Source organism: Sprattus sprattus (genome assembly GCF_963457725.1).
Source record: "Sprattus sprattus genome assembly, chromosome: 18".
Taxonomy (NCBI): domain Eukaryota; kingdom Metazoa; phylum Chordata; class Actinopteri; order Clupeiformes; family Clupeidae; genus Sprattus; species Sprattus sprattus.
This window is the reverse complement of record NC_137916.1, coordinates 7,296,348-7,323,933: the sequence shown is the minus strand read 5'-3', so window position 1 is coordinate 7,323,933 and position 27,586 is coordinate 7,296,348. Positions and strand designations below refer to the sequence as shown.

At 43.1% G+C, this 27,586-nt stretch overlaps 2 protein-coding genes across 3 annotated transcripts; both read left to right on the top strand.

Annotated features, from left to right (window-relative positions):
- Nucleotides 1-10,672: 10,672 nt before the first annotated feature.
- On the top strand, nucleotides 10,673-15,158 carry kat8 (K(lysine) acetyltransferase 8). The gene is made up of 11 exons (XM_080857012.1): nucleotides 10,673-11,033; nucleotides 11,821-11,895; nucleotides 12,072-12,244; nucleotides 12,591-12,644; nucleotides 12,761-12,925; nucleotides 13,093-13,182; nucleotides 13,483-13,623; nucleotides 13,879-13,972; nucleotides 14,203-14,353; nucleotides 14,625-14,779; nucleotides 14,924-15,158. Exons 1-11 carry the CDS (start codon nucleotides 10,688-10,690, stop codon nucleotides 14,986-14,988), a joined length of 1,509 nt encoding a protein of 502 aa, XP_080713138.1. The 5' UTR covers nucleotides 10,673-10,687; the 3' UTR covers nucleotides 14,989-15,158.
- A 465-nt stretch (nucleotides 15,159-15,623) lies between these two features.
- On the top strand, nucleotides 15,624-27,128 carry fus (FUS RNA binding protein). 2 transcript variants are annotated; one of them, XM_080857008.1, is made up of 15 exons: nucleotides 15,624-15,688; nucleotides 16,642-16,666; nucleotides 16,853-17,013; nucleotides 17,453-17,591; nucleotides 18,008-18,348; nucleotides 18,619-18,790; nucleotides 20,977-21,011; nucleotides 23,483-23,518; nucleotides 23,850-23,959; nucleotides 24,888-25,017; nucleotides 25,160-25,252; nucleotides 25,588-25,744; nucleotides 25,879-25,973; nucleotides 26,214-26,385; nucleotides 26,566-27,128. In XM_080857008.1, the coding sequence occupies exons 1-15, from the start codon at nucleotides 15,676-15,678 to the stop codon at nucleotides 26,603-26,605; spliced, it is 1,719 nt and encodes a 572-aa protein (XP_080713134.1). In that variant the 5' UTR covers nucleotides 15,624-15,675; the 3' UTR covers nucleotides 26,606-27,128. The 2 variants fall into 2 exon arrangements, with proteins under 2 accessions (XP_080713134.1, XP_080713133.1); XM_080857007.1 differs by having other exon boundaries at nucleotides 25,160-25,261.
- The last annotated feature ends 458 nt before the right edge of the window (nucleotides 27,129-27,586 follow it).

Below are 27,586 nucleotides of genomic sequence, written 5' to 3'. Positions count from 1 at the left end.
AACGACTGTCCTTACACAGTCAAACATCAAGCAAGTGCAACACAAGACAAAGCAAGACGTCAAATAAGCTACTTACTAGATCAGCAGAAAGTAAACAAGTCAGGCCGGCGGGCTGCGGCAGGCAAAACTACAGAACGCAGTTATATGCCTATGGACCCTGGTATGGTAATGGCACGGGGGCTATTCTCCATATTAAAAGTCATTGTAGCGCCCCAATTTTTTGTAAGCTGTTATTTTAAGGTTAAACTGCTCATCCTTACCCTAATTCTGAAGTATAATTGTTGCATAATGGGGCTTTAAATCATTTTTTTTTCACAAAACAGGGTTGTGGTCGAAAACTTAGAAAGCTGTCTTGATCCTTGTCAATTTATCTTCATTAGTACACCGACTTAAAGGAGGTTCTTTCAAAGAGCGAATTGAGTTGTTGCACTGAACGTTAGCCATCTTGACACAATGTGACTTGATGAAAGCCGTGTGATGTCTTTATACGCAATTAGAGCTGAGGTCCGGGACCCGATCTGGCACTCCGCACCTGGGCGAGACGCTCTACTTTTTGAATGAGGCGCGCCTCACCTAGGACGGGATCTGGCACTCCGCGCCGCATTGCATAGGGGCAGGGGCCCAGGCGCACATGAGACTCTTATTAAAGATCTTGGCCTACTATAAACATTGTTGAGACTCTTACTAAAGATCTTACTCATTCTCACAGAGACAAAACAAATAGCTACACGGTCATTTATCTGTGTGATGTCACATGTGTGCGCCAGTGTTGTCAATCACATGTGGGCGCCAATGTTGTCAAAGATAATCTGTAACTTGTGGAAATTGTATTGTTAAACGGTGAGTACTTTGGTAGATTAAAGTGTAAACTTTGAATACAAATGCTAGTACAACTTCTATACGTTATCTGTAAGGTTGTGAGTGTGCAGTGGTAATGTAAGTTGGATTCGTAAAACATATTTTAGGAAATAAATGACATTGCTTGACGTGTAGCTATTTGTCTCTGTTTTGTTACCGACTTTCAACTTAATAAAAATCTCAACAACGTTTATAGTAGGATACGTGTATTGTTTTGTCTCTGTGAGAATGAGTAAGATCTTTAGTAAGAGTCTCAACAACATTTATAGTAGGCTAAGATCTTTAAAAAGAGTCTCATCGGCGGGGAGTGCCAGATCGCGTCCTAGGTGAGGCGCGCCTCATTCACAAAGTGGAGAGTCTCGCCCAGGCGCGGAGTGCCAGATCACGTCCAAGTCTTTACCTGGCAATTACGTATGACGAAAGCACGGTGGGGATAGCCTCCCGGAAGCCATAGAGATTGCAATGAGAGCCCTGTGGCGGCGGTTACAAACATGAAAAAAAGGATACGGAACCACTGACATGGGCCCATCATAATAGCCTGCACCTGGCCCCGTGGTTACTACGTTACGGTACTGAATAGCCCAAACCTGAATGTTCGGCTATACCAAATTGTGAGAAAACTGAAAATTCAGAAAAAGTATTTCCTGTATTTTAAAAATACAAAATACATGTATTGTATTTTGTTACATTTTCTGGCAACAGTATTTTGTATTTTATTTTGATACATTTATTTGAGAGGTATTTTGTATTTTGTATCAAAATACATTTTGATGTATTTTTGCCCATCTCTGGCTGCCATAGGATCCCAGCACAGAATCATAATAATAAATATAACTGCAAGCAGCGATGGCGGTTTCCTCCTCCAGACATTGCGAACCAGGGAAAAATGGTCTAATGAGAGCCATGAAAATTGGTGTGAATGAAGAAGGGACTGTCCTTAATGAGTGTGCCAAATTTCACAAAAAGTTACCATATGGTTCTAGGGGCTGCCATTGACTCCCATTGCAGCAACATAATAAGAAAGCCTACAATAACAATAGGTTACCTCCTACCGGAGGAAACCTAAATATAGCTGCAAGCAGCGATGGCGGTTTCCTCCTCCAGACATTGCGAACCAGGGAAAAATGTATTGTACAATTTGTCACTGTAAAGAAAAATCCATGCTGCAGACTTGCCAATGGGATATTACATTTCAAATGCATTACTTTGAAGATCCTCAAGGGCCATGGCTTCAAGCTAAGAGTGAGAAGGGGTGTGGTCATCCCTAAATGTCCTTAAATGTTGTGTGTGTGTGCTTGCGCGTGTCAAAGGAGCCTGTCCCTGTCCCTGTGTGTGTGTGTGTGTGTGTGTGTGAGAGAGAGAATCTGGAGCGCACACGCGCGGAAGACCAGAGGGGCAGGGGCAGAGAGGCAGACTTGAGAAACACCCTAGCAATTAGCCAAGCATGCGTATTTCAAATATTCACCAAAAATCTACTTTTCATCTTACAATCAATTTTTTTTTCAGATTTGTGTTCTTAACATTCTCAAGTGTCTTCACATGAACTTGTGATTCAATCAGAATATCACTTTTTGACCTGTTGATGTGTAAAGCATTGTTTTAGCGTTAACAATCTATCCAATTTGCTTTATATCAATCATTTTTCAAGATATGAAGTTGCCTTTGCACATGGCAACATGTTGTAGTGTCTTCCAGTGACATATCAAGTTTGGTGTTGATTTGTCAAAGATTTGCCAAGATATGACCTCACTTCCTGTTTGGCGACTTTTCTGCTGAATTTGAGTGGCTGTACCGGACAAACGGTTGTGAGGATCAAAATTCTAAGTCGAAACTTTTGTGAGGCTAGGTCTGAAGATCCTCTCTGGTGATTTTGAAGAAGATTTGCCAAAAATTGTAGGAGGAGTAGGCTTTCAAAGGTTTTTGATAAAACCGGAAATAGCAGAAAATCTATATAACCGGAAATTGACGCCATGGGGTGGGTTTAATTCGTCTTGATCCAGGGAATCCAATGGTACCTAATTTTTGAAAATCGGTCATACGGTTCAAAAGTTGCGTGTGTTACAAAAGTTCAACTTTGACCTGTTGGTGGCGCTAGAGTGGTCTAATGAGAGCCATGAAACTTGGTGTGAATGAAGAAGGGACTGTCCTTAATGAGTGTGCCAAATTTCACAAAAAGTTACCATATGGTTCTAGGGGCTGCCATTGACTCCCATTGCAGCAACATAATAATAAGAAAGCCTACAATAACAATAGGTTACCTCCTACTGGAGGAAACCTAATAATAGGAAAGCCTACAATAACATTAGGTTACCTCCTACCGGAGGAAACCTAATAACAATAGGTTACCTCCTACCGGAGGACACCTAACTAAGAGTTCCTCAAAATTCATGGGGCAATTCTGCTCCTACAGGATCTGTAAAGCAGCGGTGAGGAGCAGTGAATGTCTTGCCAGTGGAACCGTTCAGGAGGTTGGGTTTAGTATTGTTGGTGCAGCTCTTGTTTGACTGATTATAGGCACATGTGCTATTGCCTGACTTATTAACTGAGCATTACTCAGCTCAGGACTATGCCCTGGAGAAGGCATTAGCCACTACGAGTTGGCCTTTTTTAACAGTCCAGTTAGGACATGTCAATATAAAAGACATTTTAACCTAAGGAGCCTTGGTCTGGACATGCCAATATAATTAAGACATGTTTACCAAAGGAGTGCTTTTGTCTAGACATGTCAATATAATTAAGACATTTTAACTTAAGGGGCCCTATCTTGCCGATCAGAAACGCAAGTAGGACGGCGCCAAGCGCAAGTAGCTGTGTGGGCGGCTCTATGGCGCAGTTGCTATTTTAACGGCGGAAAAAACACACTTGCGTCCAGCGCAAGTGTCAAAAGGGTTGGTCCAAAGTAGGTTACTCAGCCATAGGTGTGGTTTGGGCGTAATATGCAATAAACCAATCGGAGCGTCATTTCACATTCCCTTTAAGAGCGAGAAGCGCATAGTCCATAGCGGCTTGTTATTTTGATGGCGGAATTACCTGGTGGAAGACCGGAGAAGTTCACAGCCGAGGAGACCGACGTGAGATTTACACCAATGTTTTGGCAAGCCATATATAATTACAAGGAAAATAAAGTATTTACCACTTGAGGAAATCATTGTGAAATCCATATCCAAGATATTTTAAAAATAAGCATACATGTAGCCTACACATTGACCCAAATGATTCAGGTTAATTGAAGCTGCGTGACATTTTGGATTTATTGTATGGCTTTGTAAAAAGCCGGGAGATAGATATATATGGGGATGCGAGAAACCCTCCAAAAGTAAGCAAAGTCAAGCAAGCATGTCAAGATATTGCCGTGATTGTTTCTGCAACGGGGCACCCGAAAACGTTGCCGAAAACGCTATAATGACGTCCGGAGACGTGAGACATCCAAGCTGGAAGGTAACACACGTTCTCGTGCCTTCACGGGAGGTGGATCTGCCTCGACCCAGGATCTGACGGCAGCAGAGGACATCGCCACGTCTACCCTCACGCCTGAGAGCGTGCAGGGATTTGGGGGCATGGAAATCGGCACCCAAGCCAGTGCACCAGCTGACCAAACCCAAGGTACATAAATAAAGTCCACATACACAGAGATGAGTTTACAAGATTTATAATAATACTGGCATTAAATAAATGCAACAAAGCCATACAATAAATCAAATGTCACGCAGCTTCAATTAACCTTAATCATGTGGGTCAATTGTGTACGCTAGATGTATGCCTAGTTTTTAAATGTCTTGGATACGGATATCACAATGATTTCCTCATGTGGTAAATACTTTATTTTCCTTGTAATTATATATGGCTTGCCAAACAATTGGTGTAAATCTCTCGTGAAGACGACAGAAGTAAAGTGTAGCCTACAGGTCCTATACTGTGCGGGCAAGCACATGCGCCCTTAAAATAGCGTTCTGAATACGCGTTACAGACTTTAGACATTGCGCCTCACATTAGACCAGCTTTTTTTTGGTCAATGGCGCACGGCGTTGTTTTGAAACTGCAAAATACCACTTGCGCCAGAGAAACGCCTTCTCTGTTCCGCCCCCGCCCATGTCGACGCAAGTTCATTTCGAAGCGCGCCTCTGGAGGGAAAATCGCGCTGTGCGCCGGGTGCAAGATAGGAATGATACATGCGTCGGTGACAATGTCAATTGCGCTGGGTGCAAGATAGGGCCCACAGACTTTAGACATTGCGCCTCACATTAGACCAGCTTTTTTTTTGGTCAATGGCGCACGGCGCACGGCGTTGTTTTGAAACTGCAAAATACCACTTGCGCCAGAGAAACGCCTTCTCTGTTCCGCCCCCGCCCATGTCGACGCAAGTTCATTTCGAAGCGCGCCTCTGGAGGGAAAATCGCGCTGTGCGCCGGGTGCAAGATAGGAATGATACATGCGTCGGTGACAATGTCAATTGCGCTGGGTGCAAGATAGGGCCCAAGGAGTGCCTTGGTTTGGACACGTCAATATAATAGACATTTTAACTTTATTCATTCTTTTTCAGTTGACACCATAGAGCAGCCAACTCAAACAACATTGCAAAATTAAGCCTTTTCATTAAAGAGCATGCCTACAACTGTCTTTAATTATAGAGCACGCCTATGGCAGTAAACAGCTTTGGGCTAAAACTAGCAGGTTAACTAGCTCAAAAGAATGGTGATACCAGTAACAGCACAGTTGGCACCGATAAAAACTTGCTCTTATGCTAACTGGTGCATTTTATATATAATAATGAAATTTAAAACATTTGGTTATATTACATCTCCTTTACATCAGTGGTAATTGATTCTGTGTAATGAATGCATATGTTTTATTAATATCTTTGATTGGGAAATGTAGGGGGGAATAATAAAATAAAAATGATGGCCTAAGCTTCAGATGTGTCAGAAATGCAGCATGCAAAAATCCTGAGGAAAAAGGATCGTTTGCGTGGCTTCTGTCCTGATGTAGACATGGCAGACACCGTCTCACCAAATGGAGAGAGAGGGGCAGGTGTCTCTGAATGCCAATCAGCTGAAGAAGGGAATCCACATCATTAATGGGAAATTAATTAACTTGATACTTCTGATACTACTATATAATAATACATGGTACTGGAGGAGAATCATAAATTGATGATCAAATTGCACATTGAATGTCTCATAAAACTCACTTATGCCGGAAAAGGCATTGGTGGGAGACACTTTCCTGTTGACTCTTTTTGGCATCTGATAGTTTAGAAGAAAAACAGAAATGTTACTCAGTTGATGAAATAAGTTACCTGCATATATCCACACGGGAAAAGAACAATAGAACAAATGGACAACTGTGAGAAACATCATATTAACATTTTATATTGTTTTATATTGTACCTTTATGTTGAACCACTTTTTGAGCATCTTAAGTTTAGACCTGCTGGTTTGCCCCTGATCTGCTACAGGCACTGGCTGAGGGGAGGGTGGAGCAGCTGGGGCTGATGGGGCAGCAGTAGATTCTGTATCACACTGCTGCAGCAGTTCCTTTCTCAAGGCCGTCAGCAAGGTTTTATCAAAGGAGACATCCTGTGTCTCCACAGCTCTCTGGAGGACAGTCTCGGGTCCAAATTCCTTCAGAAGGAACTTGTCCATGGTTCTGGAGGTTGCCTGAATCTTTAAGGTGCTTGGATAACTCTGGAAGTTTGGAGTTCCTGAGGCACTACTGAACTCGGACAGGACTTTCTCAATCAACTCTTGGGAGGAGTCCATTATATCAGCAGAGGCATTTGGTTGATCCTTGATTTTGGCTAACAGCCTTAGCATCAGAACAGTGACAAAACAGCCATAGTCGTTGCTGTCTGAACCGAGCACAGAGGCTACAGGGGAGGGACTTCCTGTTCTTATCTTCTGCTCTAAAGTGTCACTCTCACAGACAGATACATCTCCATCAGTGATGTTGAGTTGATCAGAGGGTTTAGAACTTGATGGTCTGCTGGTTGAGCCATGGGGCTGCTCATCTGCATGCTCCTTGGCAGTGGAGGCAACCGTTGTCTCATCATTATCTCTGTCCAGTTCCACTGCTGATTCCATGTCGAGGATATCCATTACTTGGCTAACCATCACCCTGGTGAACAGACCTAACATGTTCTCAAGTTTTTGTGAGGCAGACTTTGTGCTTGCAGTGCCAGATCGGGTGCTTTGGCTCCGGATAGAGGATGCTGCGTCTCTGACGTCATCAACTTCATCAGAGAAAACAGAGTCAGAATATCTAAATTCTGTAATGAACCTCTGGATCAATCCAGAGAACAGATCGTCGTAGTGACCAGCACTGATATTTAGCAGAGGGGATTTAGAGGAGGAACGTCCCATAGCTGTGTCCTCCCGTACTCCCTCAGTGTTAGCTTCAACTTCATCAGCTGTTGACAACATCCTGGATGCATCAGAAGATCGGGAGGTAGTTGGTTTTTGATCAGCATGTCTATCCAGCTCTGAATCAACCATTTCCATAACCTGGGAGGTCATCACTCGGGTGAACAGATTGGCCACATCACTAAATTTGCGTGATGGGGATATTACAACTTGCTCACTGGCTGCAACGTCAGACCGGGAAGAATCCACTGGTTCCTGATAATTAATGTTAGCAGGCAATCTTTGCATCAATCTTGTCATGAGACAGCTGCATTCAGCTTTATCCAATCCCAGCAGAGAGGGCACGGGGGAGGGACCTTTGTCCACATCAGAGGATTGTGAGCTTGGGATCCTGGGAAGGGGAACTCTGGCCGAGGCAGCATCTTCACTGGCATTCCATGCCACAAGAGGAAGAAAATATGGCTGAAGCAAATTCTTGATTGCCTCCTCAGCGTAGGAGTAAACCAGCTGAGAGGCACTTACTGTCCGCTGTGGAACTCTCTTCGGCAAAATCTCAGAATCCGAAGCGCTTTTTCTGGCAGCCACAGGAATGGAAGTTGGGCTGCTGTCCTGGAGAACACCCTGAACCTGACTAACGAGGTTTTTGGCGATGTTGTGAACATTCCCACTGGATAAGAGTCCTTCCAGGATTGCTGTGATGCAGGTCAGATCATGGGCTGTATCTCCATGTTGTTCCACCGTAGTGGCAGCAATCTGAGCAGAGAGTTCAGAGAAGGAGGCACTTTCACTCACAGCTCTCTCATGCGTGAAGTCTCCATCAGTCACCAGTGACTCGGGAGATGTGGCCACTGACGATGGAGACCTTTACAGATATGGAGAAATGTTCACAGTGTTTCATTACCGCGTGAAATGTACATGAGCTGACTAAGACTCTCGCCCCTAGCAGACTTCTGGAATGATGCTGACTCCATTTGTGAACTGGGTCATTGCTTGCTAGGTACACACTTTTTTCCTTTTAGCTAAGTGTTTGTATTTCACAAGCCATTTATAATTTAGCAAACATTACTTCTGATGTATTATCTCTCTCTAGTGATATATCTCATATGGTATGTTTCTGCTTCACTATACCTTTCAGTTGAGGTAATGACTGAGAAGGTAGTGGGTGTTCCGGATCTGCTGGCAGAAGTTTCAGCATCCTTCACCACACAGACGTACGCGGGCAGAATCACTGTGATGGAGCTAAGACTCACAACCTTCAAGATGGCCATGCACAGTTCAGTAAACTGCATCCTTGTCATCTGTGGTCAACAAAAAATATGTCATATTCACTTGTAGTAACAATAAAGATAATGGAATGAAATTTGAAAAGTGGAAAGGTTCATCTTTTGTGCCACACTGTATTGTTAGAACAGCAGTACTTACAGGAGTATGCAACATACTGCTGAAAACCATCCACTCCCTTGGGGAAAAATGTAAGAGGACATTTTAACAGAAGACCTCTGTGTGTATAAACTGACAAATGTTTCCCTCAATTATTTCAAGACATTTAAATCAATGTTTTGTTAACATGAAAGAAGCACGACTCACTCCTCAGTCAGATTAATAATATATTCCTGTAAAGAAGAAAGGTGAATTTTCTCCTGAGGTGAGCATGGGGCAGATCCTGAGCTTGAGCCATCAGAGTATCTTGATGAACCAGGCTCATCCTGAGGGGGATTTTCTGTGTAGGAAAACACAACATTTCAGGTTAGGTAAATGCAAACAATGTATCCTCAAAAACAAAACAGAAAGACAACAGTTCTATTAAAAATGGCACTGACCTTCCATAGTTCCAATCGTATCTTTCTCACTAAACGTTTTCTTCACTTCCTGGAAAAAAAAATACCTTATTAACTATAAAATCAGTCTTTTCCCTATTTAAGGCACATCATGTGACTGTCATACATAATAGCATCTACTACTGCTGCTACTACTTACTCCAGAACACTACATATGTAATTGCCTGCATCACAAAGGTATACTATGTCATAAATCATAGCAACCCATAGCAACCAACTATGAGGTTCTTTTCAATATCTGTAATGAGCTAAATGTCCACTGCCGATGATAGGGCATGTTTTTTTCCACTCTTTTTCAACAAAAGCTATTGCTGAGCTAATGAATGTGCTATTAGAGGTCTTAATTGCATTAGACTTCAAGTAGGTTACTGCAACATAAGAATAGGGCTGGTGGACAGTTACTTTTAACCCAGGCCTCTTTTCAATGTCCCATTAAAAGGCTCCCTTGCTATGATAGCGCCGCCTTTTATAACCTCTTTACAGTCCACGATCTAAAGACAGGCATCGGTGCACTGTTGACTGTACCACAAACAATAACAAAAAGGTCAGAAGTAAATAACATTTTAAATTGACAATATTCTATAAAATTCATAAAAACCTCAGTGTTCTACCCCATAAGAATTGTTTACTATTTGGGAAGGCAACCTAAAGGTTATTACTAAATGTGCCTTTCATTATATTTCTTTTAGCAAAGATGCTTCTGGTTTCAAGACGCTTCAGTGTCTGCTCTTCATTAATATTTTATTTGATACCTAGTCAAAACAAATGGATTTCTATATTTTACTATATTTTGCACAAAATATGTAATGATTTTGATCTGAAAGTTTGATAAGGCTATCGGATTCCTGATAGACCTATATCATTTTAAATGCATTCAATTGAAATATTTAAGGTAGTGCCATATGACACAAATGATGAGCTCTCCTTTTAGAGAAAACGAGAGGTTCTACCCACACCTAAACGAGTCCTTACCTGTACATTTCTCTCCGTAGTTAAATAAATTAAACGATCTTTGACCAGTTCATAAGGTAGGCACATATGTACTGATATGAAGATGCCGAAACCTTAGCCTACATCACGTGTCCCAAAGAACAATTATGACGCTGCCTTGTTAAACGATTCTGACGTGCAATATGTAGGCCTTCTCATTTTCTTTGCAGTTGAGAGACTGTGGGATGAGTTTACTATCCTGTGCCGTATCTGAAAGCTCTTCCTGGTGATTTAACATTTTAGGCACTGTCTTGTGGTGCATTGTTCAATACATTTACTACACAGCGTGTAGCCTACACTACACCCTTTTAAGAGCCATAGCCAAACCTACAACCAAAAATAAAACTAGGGACCGAAACCAATTCCATTTCATTCTATTAAAAGGCTAAATATTTAAAATGAGATATCTCACATTAAAAGTGTCATGAACATCAGATAAATGAATCTACACAATGAGCATGTCTCATGTAGGCAACATAAAATAAACCCAAATTAGAGTGACTCCACAGTCCTGCGACGGCCTTCGGACCACTCTGGTTAAAGCATGTCTGCTGGCCTCTGCAATCTGGCGTCTTCCCGCTGGGTGCCGCATGTTGTTTCAGCGGAAGTCTCGAGTCGACGTTATTGTTACGTTCTGCCAAGATGTCGGGCTCTGGCGTTGGTGTCGCACTGTCAAACGCGCGCCTTTCAATTCGAGAAAATGCTTATGATAATTGTGGTACCGACGATCGAATGGATGTTGAATTAGACTCTGGTCACTCTGTAAACGATCGGGGAGACCTGGAATCTGGAAATCGTGCCACTTGTTCCTCAAACGGCAGTGGCGGAGAGGACGATGAAGCAGAGGCCGTTGATCGGGAAAGGGAAGCCGGGGGCTCGAGTACACCCCGCTCAGGCGATGGAGCAATGTTGATTGGCGGAAGGGAGCAAGAGGTCACCGTAGAAATCGGGGGGACCTACCTTTGTCAGCGCGCGGACAAAACATGGCGTGAGTTGCAGACCATTTAAAACCATGAAAAATAATTCGATAACTGTCTTTTTATCAGAAAATATACACTAAGTGCAGTTACATTTGGAAGGGTTTAGGTGAAGTCAGGATGCTTCTCGGATATGGTATCTAGCTATAACGTTAGCTAAATATCGTAGGTAAACAAATGTTAGCCAGCTATCGCTAACTGGCTAACGTAATTAATCATGGTTAGAGGATACCCATGCCACTGTGGTATTTTATATATTTTTTGTACAACTGCAGTATGAGATTACTCAAATCTTAGGCTTAGATAAGATACATCATATCTGTGGGAGCGTTCGTTGTAGTATTCGATTCTTAAAATGTATATCTCTTTAATCGATAATAAGTAATATGGGGAGGCAACGTTACCCAACACATCCCAATGAAGCCAAGGGTCTGCTCATTGCTGTGGTGTCTTATATATCTCTGACTTTTTCACTGCCCAGCTGACTGAAAAATTAATGTTTTGAAAGGGACAGTAACTGTATGAATTACAGCCTGGTCAGTCATTATTGACTACTTAGTATAGGCAGTAGTAGTGTTCTCTAGAATCCCCAATGATGCCAGAAGTGCAGGCTTACAGTCGCAGAATTATTTCAGTTGTAAATTATTATCCATACAAAGAAAAGCAAAGAGTCTTGAACTAATACTCTGAAGTTACTATGAAGAGCATGCTCTACTTGTCTTATTGAGGTGCTTTTTGTGAGTGGACCATAGTCCCTTGCAGATCATGTCATATGTCCAATTCTGCTTTCTCCCCAAGATTCTGCTGAGGTCATCCAGTTCAGACTGAATGAACAGGAAGGCAGAGAGGAGTTCTACGTCCACTATGTGGGATGTAAGTGCTATCAGTCCAAACTGGAAAGAAACACTCACACACAAGCAATATCACCAGCAATAATGGTTTGATACACAAATCTCTTCATGCTTAAAGCTCTGTTTATTTCCCTCACCCTGTCCACCGTTGTTGCTATCTGTGCTCACAATTTTTCTCTCTCCTCTTCCCCTCCCCAGTTAACCGGAGGCTAGATGAGTGGGTGGGCAAGTCTCGTCTGGCGCTCACAAAGACAGTGAAGGATGCGGTGAGAAAGAGTGTGGAGGAGTGTGGGGAGCTGGGGGATCAGCCTGAGAGGAAGATAACCCGAAACCAGAAACGCAAACATGATGAGATCAATCATGTCCAGAAGGTACTGCTCCCTCTCCTGCTGCTCTAACCGCTTTGGAAAAAAATAATGCGGGTTATTTTTTGCCACTGTGCCAAAGCTGTAGTTGAATAAGCACAGCTCCTGCTCTAGTTAAATTAGTGTCTGGGCATTCAGAGTGAGAGTGTAATGTTTCAGTGTCTGCTGTGTTATTACAGACCTCTGTTTGTCTATCCAGAAAAAAGTATTACTTTTCCTATTTTGTAACCAGTGGCACTGTTCACTATAAACAACAATTGTAATTTGGTATATTGTTAAACTCTGGTAGATAAGCAGCACTGTTATGTTTTGTGTGTGTGTCTGTTCTGATGCTATATATGATATTCCCCAGACGTACGCTGAGATGGACCCCACCACAGCAGCCCTGGAGAAGGAGCACGAGGCGGTAAGAGTCAGAGTAGTCACTTGGTTTTGACTCAGCACTGTGGTTTTGCACAGCATTTTACATTAGAGGACCAAAATGGCACCCTGTTAACGCCTCTCTCAATCCTCATCACCTAGATCACCAAAGTGAAGTATGTGGATAAGATCCAGATTGGAAACTTTGAGATTGATGCCTGGTACTTCTCGCCGTTCCCCGAGGACTATGGGAAGCAGCCCAAGTTGTGGATCTGCGAGTACTGTCTGAAATATATGAAGTATGAGAAGACGTTCCGATACCACCTGGTGAGAGTGCCATTGCCCTCAATCTTCACCATGCTTCCAAGCTTTATCTTACAATGCGTTTCGCTTCTCACAAAACTGTGTTGCATGTTATTTTTGAACAGTCCTCATGCATTGGTCTTTTTGTCCTTTTCTTTTTCCCACTCTTCCGCTCGCCGTCTCCCATGCAGACCCAATGCCAGTGGCGACAGCCCCCAGGAAAGGAGATCTATCGCAGGAACAACATCTCTGTGTATGAGGTGGACGGTCGAGACCATAAGGTAAGAAAGTGAGCGTTATATAAGGTTGCCTTGCTCTCTGCAGCAGTCTGGCAATGCACCATGAACTGTCTAACAGATGCCGGAGCACAACTGCCTGAAAGCATGGCTTAAAAACTGCTAAATTAAATGACAGTTTTACATCCCTGTTGAGCATAAAGCAATCAATTATTTGCAGATTCAAATGTATTCATCATTCGGACAGACAGGATCAATTTGGCCTGCCAGTAATGCCCTGAATCTGAAATAAAAAATTATTCTTCTCTTCTAATATTAAGCTTCCATTTTCTTCAATTTCTGTAGATCTACTGCCAAAATCTGTGCCTGCTGGCCAAACTGTTCTTGGACCATAAAACACTATACTTTGATGTGGAGCCATTCATCTTCTACATTCTGACAGAAGTCAACAGACAAGGGGCACACATAGTGGGGTACTTCTCCAAGGTATGGCTGAATGGAGGCTCTGCTGCCATTCTGCATTGGGCACAGCATGTGCATCAGAAATAAGCCATGCCCATGTGGTTTATTTGTGCTGGGATGTATGATTCATGCAAGGCCAAAAGGCCAACTCATTTTTTACACACAATCACTCACTGAGATGTTGCTTGAACATAAAAAAGCAGACTAAATAATCTTAACACTTTGGTTTCAGAGGGGGAAGTAATGGAAGTGACGTGATGTCTGATTTTCTGTTTGCAGGAGAAAGAGTCACCAGATGGCAATAATGTAGCCTGTATACTTACACTTCCTCCATACCAGCGGAGGGGATATGGAAAATTCCTTATTGCTTTCAGTAAGTGTGAACAGTCATCTCTGATTCTACCTTGTCTGACATAGTTTCTCACTGCAGTGAATTGCTTTGGTAGACCTAGTAATGACAGCAATTGGCCTCTGGGTGGCATGAAGTGTACATTGCCTCTCCTGGCTGTCCTGTATTCAGATATCTATGCACTGTAGGGAAAATAAATATTTATATAAATATTTTAATTTTGGCTCTCTTCTTCACCATTCTGTCTTGAACAGGCTATGAGCTGTCAAAGCTGGAGAACACTGTGGGCTCGCCGGAGAAGCCGCTGTCAGATTTGGGGAAGCTGAGCTACCGGAGCTACTGGTCGTGGGTCCTCTTGGAGATCTTACGAGACTTCAGGGGAACGTTGTCCATTAAAGATCTCAGGTGAACACACACACACACACACACACACACACACACACACACACACACACACACACACACACACACACAGAAAACATGTATAATGATGTAAACCCTTGTGAAAAAATCTCTCGTATAGAATTTAGGTTGCCTGCTTGAATCAACTTTGCTGATTCCTAAAAAGCCCTATTGACACAGACTCATTTGAGTAATTATGAACCAGCGCATGCAGACTCGTTATTAACAATACTCTGGACCTCTTATAACCTCTTATATATTTTCTGCCTTGCAGTCAGATGACAAGCATCACACAGAGTGACATCATCAGCACCCTGCAGTCTCTGAACATGGTGAAGTACTGGAAGGGCCAGCATGTCATCTGCGTCACTCCCAAACTAGTGGAGGAGCACCTGAAGAGTGCTCAGTACAAGAAACCCCCTATCACAGGTGTGTGTGTGTGTGTGTGTGTGTGTGTGTGTGTGTGTGTGTGTGTGTGTGTGTGTGTGTGTGTGTGTGTGTGTCCGTCCTATAATACAAGTGCTATGGTTTAGAGTTCACTTGGCTGTAACGTGTCTCTTTGTTTCTCTGCAGTGGACACAGTGTGTCTGAAGTGGGCCCCACCCAAACACAAGCAGGCCAAGTTCTCCAAGAAATGAGGCCCATTCGGAGGCACCTTGGCTGTACCATTATATTTGCCATGCATCAGAGGTCTTTCCTATGGTCCACCGTTCATATTCTTAGTGATAAGAGCATATATTGTTGCACATTGCGATCTCGTTTTTTGTTTGTTTCGTTTTTTTTAAGTAAATGGTTCTATTGTACCCATTGCTGTGTGTTGTCTTTGTTCATTGTTACAGAGCTACTGAAAGTGTGTGTGTGTGTGTGTCATGTGTCATGTGTCTACACAATTTCTTAAGCTTTCTATGCATATAGTCCACTGCACCGTCCATTCAGACTTTTGTTTAGATGGTACATGCTACACTTTTTGCAAGTTTTATGCACCTGGAGATTTAAGGTTTACATTTTGTGTAACATGTACAAATACTTACACTAGCAACAGACCAGCGTTAAGTAAATCATGGAGAAATGTTTCCTGTAGTCTGTTTAAAAAAAGCAGATCGATACTCTGAAACACAGAAGCGCGATTTATAAGTTTCACATGACTTGTTATTGTAATTTTGGTGGCCAGCACTTTTTTTTGGCTTTGGATTGACGCGGTGGAAGTCTGAGTCAGGCTGTCCGCTCATCCTACGCACGTTACGTTTCTGTGGTGCAGTGTTGTGTAGTCGGCAGTCGGGTGTAGATATCTGCTGTTGACATCCTTAAAGACACCAGGCGTGGATATGGCGTCAAGTGGTAAGTTTATATATAGCCACATGGTCTATGAAGCTGAAACTGTTCCCTACATTTGAAATTACAAGACCTGTATTATTGTCACATCTGCAATAGGTTGCGATGTCATTTAATAACCTGTGCTAGTTATCGCCTGCTAAATGTCAGGACCGCAGAGGGTTATCAGCTAGCATTCACTAGCATCTAGACCACAATCCTTAATGTTATAACGTTAAGTCTTTATGAAAGTATGCTGTTGCTTAAATATCAGTGTGGCATTATTTAAAGTTCGAGTCGGAAGAATTAGGTCATTCTCAAGAACATGTCGGATCCCACCATTTTGTTTGCTAGTCTGGTAGCTATGTGCATAAGGATAAACGTCAATCTGTCTAGCTATTCTCCTGTGAACGACATTTAATATCCATGTTAACGTATTGAGCTGCATCATTTTATGATAGCATTTGTCGTGATAGTGAAGTTAAAGGGCGTGTAATTAATAGTAGCTGAATGTCTGATAATACGTGAACTAAGCTCTATCTATGGTAGCTAACGTTAAATAACTAGCTATCATAGCTAGCAAGATGCCCTGTTTGGTTGCTATGGAGCAGGGGATAGATTTATGGTGTATGATTCTGGCACAGCTGTACCCTCTGCAACATTGTGACATTGCGAACCGCTTTTAAATCTTCGTGTGTCAAACTGCATATAATAAACAACGTTTTATTATTACAACGTTTTTAATACATAATTACAGTGCGTGGAATGCCCTGTATTGTTATTTCAGTTGCAGTTTATGTAAACTAGGTACATTCTACCAACGGTAACCTTACATGGATGTGCAAGCATAGCACCCTCAGACAAAACCAAGACCCCTGATAATTCAACTGAATTTAACGGGTTTGGTAGAACATTGTTTGTTAAGAGTTTTTTGACAAGTTGTCTTCCCAACCCCCACCCCCCCCGCCCCGCCCCCCCAGATTATTCCCAGAGTTCGTCCCATGGGTAAGTGGCCATTTTACCTTCCGTTGTCTAGGCTATGGTAGGCTTTAATTTTACAGAAGCTTAGAAAAACCTATTTTATAGAACTTAAATGTTCGTAATTTTACATTAACATAACATAATCATAAACATATTTGTCTATTATTGGTAGGTGATTGTGTTGTCCTGATAATAGTTCTGGGTCAACAGATATGGGGCTTATGGTGGACAATCAGGTGGTGGACATAGCCAGCCCCAGGGCCAGAGCTACGGCCAGCAGCCCTACAGTGGCTACAGCCAGAGCCCGGAACAGCCCTCAGCCGCCTACAACCAGGGTGGCTACAACTCAAGCTACGGGCAGTCTCAGTCAGGTGCCTGTTTCATATCTGCTGCATGTGTGTGTGTAATAATAATACAAACAAGAGCAATCCGAGATTTCTGACCTCCAGCAAGGAGGTACAGAAATCCGGATCCAGATCCGCCCAGTAGTTTCTGAGAAATCTTGTCCACAGACAGACAAACGGACAAATAAATTAACGGACCCGATCGCATAACCTCCTTGCTGGAGGTAATAATTATAATAAACTTAATTTGTATTAACACCTTTCATACAAAACAATGTAGCTCAAAGTGCTTACAGCAAATAAATTCGTACACAAAGAAATGACATGCAGAGTGATCCACATAAAACTAGACATAAAATAAACATACAGGGTTAATAAAATAAAACATAAAAACAGAGATGGTGTATCTAGTTCTAATGTGCTCTGGACTCCCTGTAACCCTCTTTTCCCTCCTGGTTCCCCTCAGGTGGATATGGCTCTCCGCCTCCTTCCCATCAGTCCAGTCAGTCGTACAGTACCCAGCCTCCCCAGAGTGGCTACTCCCAGCCGTCCTCCTACTCCAGCTATGGCCAGCAGCAGGCTGCTCCCCCTCCCTCTGCCACCAGGTCAGTACTGAGTTAAGGCTGAAATATGCTTCTATGACTGCATTACTGTTTGGCCACGCAGTTGCTTCAACGGACTGTGAACCTTTATAGTTCGGTTAGTTGGGTTCAGTTATAGTCGGTTGGTGGGTGTCGCAAAGCAATTAAAAAAGAAAGAAGGCAAACCAAACCTGTAGATGGTCGTATTTGTATAAAAGTTGTTGATTTTGCTTAGTTTTTTTTTAAAGTTACAGACAAATAGACACTGTGCAATGTAAAACCCTGTTATTATAACTGTGTATTGCGTGTCTACGTAAAAGGCGATCATAATGTAGGCTTAACAGGAAATGTGTGTGTGGGGGGGGGGGGGTTTAATGGTTTAATCATGTTGTTTGTTTGTTGTTTATATGTACGTAACTTTATTTATATTTCCTTCTCAGCTATGGCAGCAGCTCCCAGTCATCTGGGTATGGATCCCAGAGTGGAGGTTACGGGAGCGGCAGCGGCGGCGGTGGTGGCCAGGGTGGGGCATACGGGGGCAGTGGGCCCCAGGGAGGCAGCTATGGCAGCGGTGGGCCCCAGAGCGGAGGCTATGGAGGGGGCAGCGGAGGCCAGGGCGGGAGCTATAGTGGAGGCAGCGGAGGGCAGGGTGGAAGTTACGGGGGCAGCGCGGGACCACAGCCGTCGCAGCACGGGGGTTCTTCCTATAACCAGCCCGCGAATTACAGCTCTCCCCCACCGCAGAGCTACGGACAGCAGAGCCAGTATGGACAGGGAGGAGGTAAATGCTTTTCTATTTTTTGGTTGTGTCTAGTTGCTATTTCATTGAGCTGCAAATTCAGTTTGTTAATGCAGCAGTAAGGATTTTTTTGGTCTACATGACAAAGGCAATGGCAGCTAGTGTGTGTGTTTGTGGATGAGGATGGAGAAAAAAAATTGTTACCTACGAAAACAAAAAGTGGTAAAAACCTGCGAGTCTGTTTAGATGTGGTAATAGATATATCTAACAATGACATGCCCATCGTTTTTCTCCAATGTCCCCTCTCCTTAGGCTATGGTCAGGACTCGCCCACAGGAGACAGTGGGGCAGGAGGCTTCAGGGGTTCAGAAGGAGGGTTCAGTGGCCGAGGCCGCGGGGGAGGCCGGGGCTTCGGAGGCCGCGGAGGAGATGGGGGGTTTGAGCGGGGGGGCCGTGGTGGACCCAGAGGACCAGGAGGCATAGGGTAAGCACAATCCCACAGACCGCTCACTCAAGGTGCATGAATCAGTCTAATACTCCAATGTTGAAGGGTCTGTGATCTATCAAGTCAAAGTATATAAGAGCTAAATGCCTACTCCTAACTTCCTTCTCAAAAACTAATGTGCTTGAGATATGGTATGTGTGAATATTCTATTAAGTTTGGTTCACTAAGGCAGCCTAATGGATGAACACTGGCTGGAGATTCATATGGTGGTAAGAATGCTTAACCAATCAGGCAGCATGAAGCTGTATCATGGTTTTATTGTTCACAGTGTTTGAAAAGAAATAGTAATATGGACTGGGGGGAAAAAAACAATCATTTCTAATAGCATTGCTACCAAAGAGCCTTCTTGCCATTTGGGGTTGTCCTCACTTCAACTGGTCAAGTCTTACATGAGGTTTAAACACTAGAGGGTAAATTGGTTCTGGAAAGACTGAGGTGACGCAGATCAGATAATGGATCTTGGGATTATTATGTCTCTACCACACCTTTGTGATCCAGTCATTTATGTTCTCTTCAGATATCTCTGACTTGCACATCTCAACACGTTCAAAGCACAAGTTATGACAGATCTTTGATCTTTTTTGGCATCATCTCAGTGAATGATGAAGGTATCCGTGACCTTTAACCTTTGTGTTGGTAATCCTGTGAGCTTTGTGAACTCCACCAAGTATTCCCACTTCTCAGTGTTGTCTGTATCGTAGCTGTGGCTTACAATGCATAAAGGGGGTCTAAAAAATATATATCAATCACTAGAGCCCTAAACTAAACCATGTGGCTCCATGGGGGGTTTCAGCATTGATCACAGCAGCTTTGAACTGAGACATCTGACCATGACATGAAACACTGAATTTACATGTGGTCCAGAGTGATGGTGTGTTACATGTGTGAGCAATCCTGACAAAGATCTTAAGTGAAGTACAGCAGGAACCATTTTGTCATTTCAGAAAGTAACTCTGCACTCACCGAGGGGTTAGGACCCTGTAATCGCATATCAGCCAAGGTGCTTACAACCACTGCAGACTAACACCAAAACAGTGTCTCATGCTGGGAAATCCTTGCTTTACATTTAAGTACAATGTAACATTTGGATACACTCTTCCTACTCTCCTCCTCAAACCTGTTTTGAGGTACTGCTGCAGGCTTTTTGAACAGCACTGAAGTTGGAGATTAAAAGGACATTCATATTAGACACACTATTCAGTTCAGATGTTATTGTATAGCTCATTATTACAGGAAGATGAAAAGGACCTGAATGGTGATGACTGTACCAAATTGAGAATGACATTAATATTAACCCTTTCACTGGTTATAACCCATAAGTATTAATAACCCTTTCACCGGTTATATCCCATAAGTATTAGTGGCACTGGCTCACTATTCCCATGGTCCCTGTTCCCTTAATTCTCCTCCCTCCTCCTGCAGGGTGACAGCCATATGTGATGAATGTTTTAATCACTCTACCAATCTCCTCCTAGGGTCTCACGTCCTCCAGGGCGTGTTGTGGTGGTTGGCTTTGCTTTAAAAGTGGGAGGGGCAGAGCACAAGGGGCTGTCTAAATCTCCAAATGGGGCTCTGACAGAGTAGCCTCAGCTGCAGGGAAAGGGTTCGTAAGACACGTCTGGTTAAGAAATCTATGTGAAAATGGAACCTGATGCGGTGTTGTGGCGGAGTTAACATCTCAAACACTTCCAATATAGCAGATAGCTGACAGTGCCACGCAAATTGAAAAAAGGAAAGCGATCAAAGAAATGAATTCATAATAGCTGATGTTGGTAAATGGATGTTGTTGCATTGAGTGGTGACTCGATGGACTTGGTGTAAAGAAAAAAAATCTCACCAAAAAGAAAAATCTGTTAGAATGTTCAATGAAATGAAATGAATCTCTTTAGTGGGAGAAGCAGTAGCTACTGGGGCGATCCTACAAGATCATCGTTTGCTGCTGCTGCTACTAAATCTAAGTGTTAGGCACATTTTGAGTATTGACATGAGGGTTGGGAAAGAAGCAGGCAAGGAGAAAAGAAAAAGAGGAAGGACTGGTAGAAATGGAATCACTGAAGGGTGTTCCTGGTCCCCTAAAGCGACATTGGGGTGAGCAGGAGTGGTCAGGTCGGGCCCACAGACACCAGAGGCCCCAATCGACTTGCTTCTCTCTCCCTCTCCATCAGAACGGGCGATCGAGGAGGATTCAATAAGTTTGGTGGTAAGTGACAAACTCTTTAAATGAGACTCTACAAGGGATTACAAAAGGGCTTTCTCCAGCATGTTTTTCCACAAATGGGAGGTTTCTCTACTTAACACGGGGGAAATCAACTATTCAGTCAATGCTTTTCGTATTATACTTTTGTCAAAAAGACAAAAAGGAGTGGTGTGTATGGTTGGACATAAAATGTAGATGTCCCAAACACCAATATATAAATGGACTCGGCTGTATCATGTTTGTTGTGTGTGTTCGGTGTGGTTGTGTCTGAACATGAGCTGTGGGTGTGTCTCAGTTGTATGTGTATCGAGCCTAGCTCACATGGTAAATAAGGGGCTGTTTGATGCCACCATATAAAATGTACATAACAATTAATGCGATTAAATGATTAATTGATATGAATATAAATATCTTCCAACTTGATTGGTTTCTTTACCACTAGATTGTTATGCGCAGTGTGTTGCATTTTTCAATAGTATTTTTAAATGTATAATTACATAAAACTCGTAACTTTGTTTTTTCGCCTTGATCTCATATTTGACTGCCAACTTGGATGCCCAATCAATGCCTTTGAGCCTGTCTGAGGTTCTGAATGGAGGAAAGCAGAGATTTTAACTTCACCTTCAAACGAGAAAGTCTCAGGCCATTCACCGAGTCTTACTTACAGAAACCTTTGGGAATACCTTTTCACATCATGATATGCGCTTGGGCACATGGCAAAAAAAAAAAAAAAAACATGAGAATACCAGGCCTTGGCATGTTTCACTTAAGTCTTTGGTTTCAAACACTGTTGCTTGTCTCTTATCAGATAAGGTGTATCAGTACTATTTGGTACTGTCTCCAAAGTTAAATGTATCAAAATTGAGTTGATCACATGTGTGTGATGTGTACACATGCAACACTGGTCCACAGGTTGATCACATGAACTTCTACCCAGACACCTGAAGCTAAAGAAAGCTGTCTGCGTCGGTTGAGGAATTAATCTCACTTAATCTCACTGCAAACTGCAGTGGGTTTTGGCTGAATTACCCTTGGATTGCATTTGAAATATATCTGGGGGAAATCATTTCTGATTGGTGCTTTGTTTGCACATGTGTGTCAGAAGAGCTAGTTGAATTGTGTTTCCGGATGCTGGTATAATTGCTGTTGTGTCCAGTTGCACCTCCAACATTTACATTTATTCAAATAACAATCGCTTTTATCCAGTGCCGGCTATGGTACAGCACAGATATACATTCTCATCGCTATGTCAGCTCCCTGGGTATCCAACCCATGACTTTGGTGCTTTAGCACCTGGCTCTACCAGTTGAGCTACAAGAGAACCTACAAGTACCCAAAGCCAAAACCCAGCGGTTGTTAAGTGTGGTGCAGTGGAAATGTATTGTTCAGGACATGTATGCGCCCAGTTCAGTTTGTCTGCAAAACTGAGTTCCCATCCGTTAAAACCAAACACACTGCACTCTGCTGAATTGAGTGGGCAAAGCAGCATCATAATCATTGAAGAACAAGATCCAGAGGTCCACAATTAAGGAAAACACCTTGTCGTGAAAAAATCTTGGATGTCCAGAAATGCAAATTTACAGTGCATTGTTGAAGTACCAAAAGACAAATTAAAGCACTTTCTAATGTGTAAATAAAACAAAGGCAGGATAAACCTTCATAGACAAAATCTGAGGATCTGTTTGAGTGAATGTGCAAGCTTCTTGAGATGACGGTGTTCAGAGTGGGTCCGCTGTATGCACAATGTAACATCAAGGAAAAGAGGCTGGTGATGAGTCCTCATTAAGATGTATTGCTGTGTTTCACTGCGCTGATTGTCCCATGATTTGCTTTTTTATGTGATTTGGCGTTGATTGAAATGCAATACAAATGCTCTATGGGAGTTTGACAGAGCTCAGTCCAGGTGTGCAAAGCTTTTGTGACCTCTATCGACATGTATGAGAAATCTATTCGCAAAATGATCAAATGGTCTTCAAACACCACAGGATGTTTTCAGTGTTGCACTCTTCAACTGTGAACAAAGCACCTCTGTCTACACAAGGAAAATGCAAAATGGTGTTGGATATGGTTCTTTGTTTTTTTGTAATAATGCGTGCAATAGCACTCTGAGAACTGTAGGAGTGTGTTGCTCAATCGAAAAGTGTTACAACTACTTAGACCTGCCACGAATCAGCAGTTTCAGCATCAGTGTGCTTGGATGGATGTATGCATACATTTGTAAGTGTGTATGAGGCCATTGGTAGTGTGTTGGGTTCTGTGTGAACTCAATGTGAGGCCTTAAGGGATTGGGTGGACTACATTTAACCTGTGGTCGAAAAGGCAAACCCTGTTCTACAGTTTCCAGAAACAAAGTGCAAGGCATGCTCAAAAATGAGGGAGATACTTTTTAAGGGTTTATAAATTGGGTTGTGTGTGTGTGTGTCTATTTGTATGTGTCCTGCAAACGGCTGATGTTCCTCCTTTTCTCTTGCTAGGCTCTAGACTCCCAGGACCTGGGGGGCCAAACTCAAGTAAGTAGCCTGTTGTCACCAACACTCTGACTACTCAATGAGCAGGTCACCCACAGGCCACTGGTTACCACCCCAGATATGGCAGTGCCAGTGATCTGGCCACTCCACAAGAACATTTGAACATTTGTATGCTTTTTGCTTATACGTGGTTTTTGTTTTTGTTTCATTCTTTATTATCTTGTGATTCTATCCTATAAAAGATACTTGCAATACATACTCCTTATACACAATCCATTGGGTCTTGTGACGCTATCTTGTATGTGTATTCAGTGATAAAAGTTGTGGACCACTATGTCTGTCTAATAATTTGCCCGTCTTCTCTCTCCCGCAGTGCCAGATCCGGAGAACGCTGACAACAACACCATCTTCGTGCAGGGTCTGGGTGATACTTATACTGTGGAGTCGGTGGCTGAGTACTTCAAGCAGATTGGCATCATCAAGGTACACAGTGCGTGTTCTCACTGGGAGTGGGAAAGTGGTCATCTCAGTGCTGTTTTGACTTTCTGAAAGCATCAGCCAAACAGGCGTTTCACTCACGAGGCTGAAGCCTGTTATATCAAATATTATTTCTGTCAAGATTGGTGTTGACCCTTAGCCTGGATACCAGACCGAACCACGCACACAACATTTTTGGTCTGGAAGTACGGTCTGGCACTGCTCCGTTGGGGAGAAATGATCACAGATCCGAAACGGATCTAGCCAATCAAATTGTCAGGGCAGGCTTTATACGATGATGGACAGATGGCTTGGGTTGAATTAACGGTAGATTCAAAATCGTAACAAGATGGCGGCGTCTCGGGAGCCTTGAATGGTAAATTTTTTTTGTGAATTAAGCTATCTACACGACTTTTTTATGTCTACATTGACTCGGTTAGTTGTGTATGTGCAACACGAATGTTGCAGAGTATTGTAGGTCTTAACTGAAGCTCTCTAGACCATTATTGTTAGGTAATTGCTAACACTTACCAAAAATCCATTGTAACACATAGTAGCTAGCTAGCCTCGCTGCTAATTAGTATAACGTGAGCATGCATACCTCACAGATATTGACAGCGCATTCATTTTGAAAGAGGAACCGAGAAACGCGATTAAGGCATTTGTCGATCGAAAATATGATTTTGACGTCCTTACTACGGGATCCGGTAAAAGTTTAATGTATCAGATGGTCATACTACGTTGCTCTGATTGGTTCTAGGTTTCCAATTGAGCGAAGAGGCATTTTCTTTCCTGGTTCGTTGAAACACGCCCCATAATCACAGCTCAATGGAGCAGTATCAGACTCATATTCTGACTAGAATTGTGAGTATGACATCGTCAGGCTAGTTGACCCTGGTGCTCACCTCTCTTTCTCTCCCACCTCATCTCTCAGATCAATAAGAAGACAGGCTTACCCATGATAAACCTCTACACAGACCGCGAATCAGGCAAGCTGAAAGGAGAAGCCACAGTCTCCTTTGATGACCCACCCTCAGCCAAGGCAGCCATTGATTGGTTTGATGGTAAGTTTGATCTATTGATCGCCACATGCCTGGTTCGTTAGGAGGCTAGTTGGACGGGCTCTCATTTCGGTCCTATTCATCAGAATTGTCTGGTCTGCAGTGTGTTCTGATGTGTCTCGCCGTCCCAACTTGATTTCAACAGGGAAGGACTTCAGTGGGAACCGCATTAAGGTGTCCTTCGCCACCCGACGAGCAGAGTTTGGAAGCCGGGGAGGAGGCATGAGAGGCGGTCGAGGTAGAGGAGGTGTGTCTGTGTGTGTGTGTGTGTGTGTGTGTTTTTGTGTGTGTGTGTGTGTGTGTGAGTCTGTGTCTGTGTGTGTGTGTGTGTGTGTGTGTGTTTGGTATGAAGATCTTATATCAAGTTTTAAAATCACAACACATGACAACATGTCATAAATCCCATCATAGCAGCATGGGCTGTGTGAGGGTAGTTAAAACAAGTGTGTGTGACTCGAGTGAATGATCCTTACGCAGTATGGTATTTGGGGGTCCATGTGTGTGTGACTCGAGGGAATGATCCCTATGAAGTATGGTATTGGGGGTCCATGCTGTCTAATGTGCCTCTCGCAGGGCCCATGGGTCGGGGTGGCTTTGGAGGTGGCCGAGGGGGTGGATTCCCGGGCAACAATGGAGGAGGAGGAGGTGGAAACGGCAACGGCGCCGCCGGTGGTAATGGAGGTTCAGGTGGAGGGCAGCAGAGAGCTGGAGACTGGAAGTGCTCTAATCCGTGAGTTTGTGACCAGTTGCTCTGCCCTGGCAGAGTCCGTTTCAAGTAATGTCGGATGGGTTGGTCTTTGTGCCACGTCCAGGTGTAAAAGTGCACGTCATTTTCAGTGGTAATGTGATCATGTCCTGATGCAGGACGTGTGGGAACCTGAACTTCTCCTGGAGGAACGAGTGCAACCAGTGCAAAGCCCCCAAACCAGAGGGGTCTGGAGGGATGTCGCCTGTAGGAGGTGAGAGAGGGGTGGATGGGTGGGTGGACGGACAGCTGAATGGGTTTCCAGCTGGGGAGAGTTTTTTGCTTCGATAGACAGTTTGTTTCTAAAATTAGTGTGTGTCCTGTTTTTTGAGCTCACACATCATCATAATTATAGAGCTACTGATTAGTAAAACACAAGCCGCTAATCGAACCTTGTAAAGGTAATGCATTGTATGTGCCATTTCTCAGTTTTGATCTCTCTCTCTGTTTCCAGCAGGAGGAGGTGGGGGCTTTGGAGGAGATCGAGGTGGCAGGGGTGGCTTTGATCGCGGAGGCTTCCGAGGTCGCGGAGGTGACCGTGGGGGATTCCGTGGCCGCGGAGGAGACCGCGGAGGAGACCGTGGAGGGGACCGCGGAGGCTTCGGCCCTGGCAAAATGGACGGAAGGTGGGCAGTATTTTTTCTTCCTGTGGGATAAAGATAATTATGGTGGTGATGGGACTTTTGATGTGTTGGCCAATGAGAGTGACTAAAATACTTTGATGATTACATCAATAATGAGGCTGTGTGATGATGAAGATGAAGAAGATGATGATGATGAGAGTAATGTTTGTGGTGTTGCTACAGGGCGGACCACCGGCACGACCGCAGGGACCGTCCCTACTAAACCCTAACCCTCACTCTGAGACCAGTCGCCACTCCTCAGCCTCATCTTGGGACCAGCAATGACCCCTCCTCCCCTTTTATATACAGTGTTTTCAAGTTCTCACTCTGAAGGCCTGTGTGAAGTATAAGGACTTACTTTTAGGATCATAGGACTTGTATACACAAATACATACACACACACATACATACATACTTTTACACACATTTTCTTCTATTTATCTCCATGGCTAGTGTTACTTTTACCTGCATCTGTGTGTTCTGGTGTTTGTGTCAGTGTAAAGTTTTATTAGTGTTTGTTGGGTTTAATATTTTGATATAGAGAATATGTTACAGAACTAAAAGGAAATACACTAATATTGTCTTGTTTTCTTTTTAGAGTAACAATAGTGTGATTTTTTTTCCTGATTGGTTGTGCATATTCTGAGGATAAACATTGTTGAGAACGTAATGATATTTATGGGTTATGGTTCTTATGAGTAACAGCTTATGTGTCCTCACTTTTGAAATATCCAAGAATTATAACCTTTTAGTCTCTGATTTCACACTTCATCGAAATTAATTGAAAGTTAAAATTGTAAGAATGGTCAAGAATGAAAGTTCTTTTGCATGTTGATCAGAATACATTGTCTGTTCTCCATCCTGTTTCTCTCCAGATTCCAGGCCATTCCTTGATTAGCCAGTATTGATGAAATTTTCATATACATTTACATTTATTTATTTAGCAGACGCTTTTATCCAAAGCGACTTACAAGGATGTATACACAATTTTTACATTTACACTGATGGCACACTGCACATCAGGAGCAATTAGGGGTTCAGTGTCTTGCTCAAGGACGCTTCGACAGGGAATCGAACTAGCAACCTTCTGATTACTAAACGACTTCTCTACCTCCTGTACCTCGCGCCCGAGATGTGAACTGTCTACGCTTTCTACTTTCTACTTTCTACTCCCCAGCTTTCTTCAGTAGAGAAATGTATCGTA

Bases quoted from the DNA above. Each gene is read 5' to 3' on its own strand.
- fus (XM_080857007.1), top strand. The intron at 17,592-18,007 runs GTCAGTACTGAG...TTTCCTTCTCAG, and splicing joins CCCCCTCCCTCTGCCACCAG to CTATGGCAGCAGCTCCCAGT. The intron at 25,262-25,587 runs GTGTGTCTGTGT...TGCCTCTCGCAG, and splicing joins AGGCGGTCGAGGTAGAGGAG to GGCCCATGGGTCGGGGTGGC.
- kat8 (XM_080857012.1), top strand. From the start codon at position 10,688: ATGTCGGGCTCTGGCGTTGGTGTCGCACTGTCAAACGCGCGCCTTTCA. The intron at 11,034-11,820 runs GTGAGTTGCAGA...TTTCTCCCCAAG, and splicing joins GCGCGCGGACAAAACATGGC to ATTCTGCTGAGGTCATCCAG. The intron at 12,926-13,092 runs GTGAGAGTGCCA...TCTCCCATGCAG, and splicing joins AGACGTTCCGATACCACCTG to ACCCAATGCCAGTGGCGACA.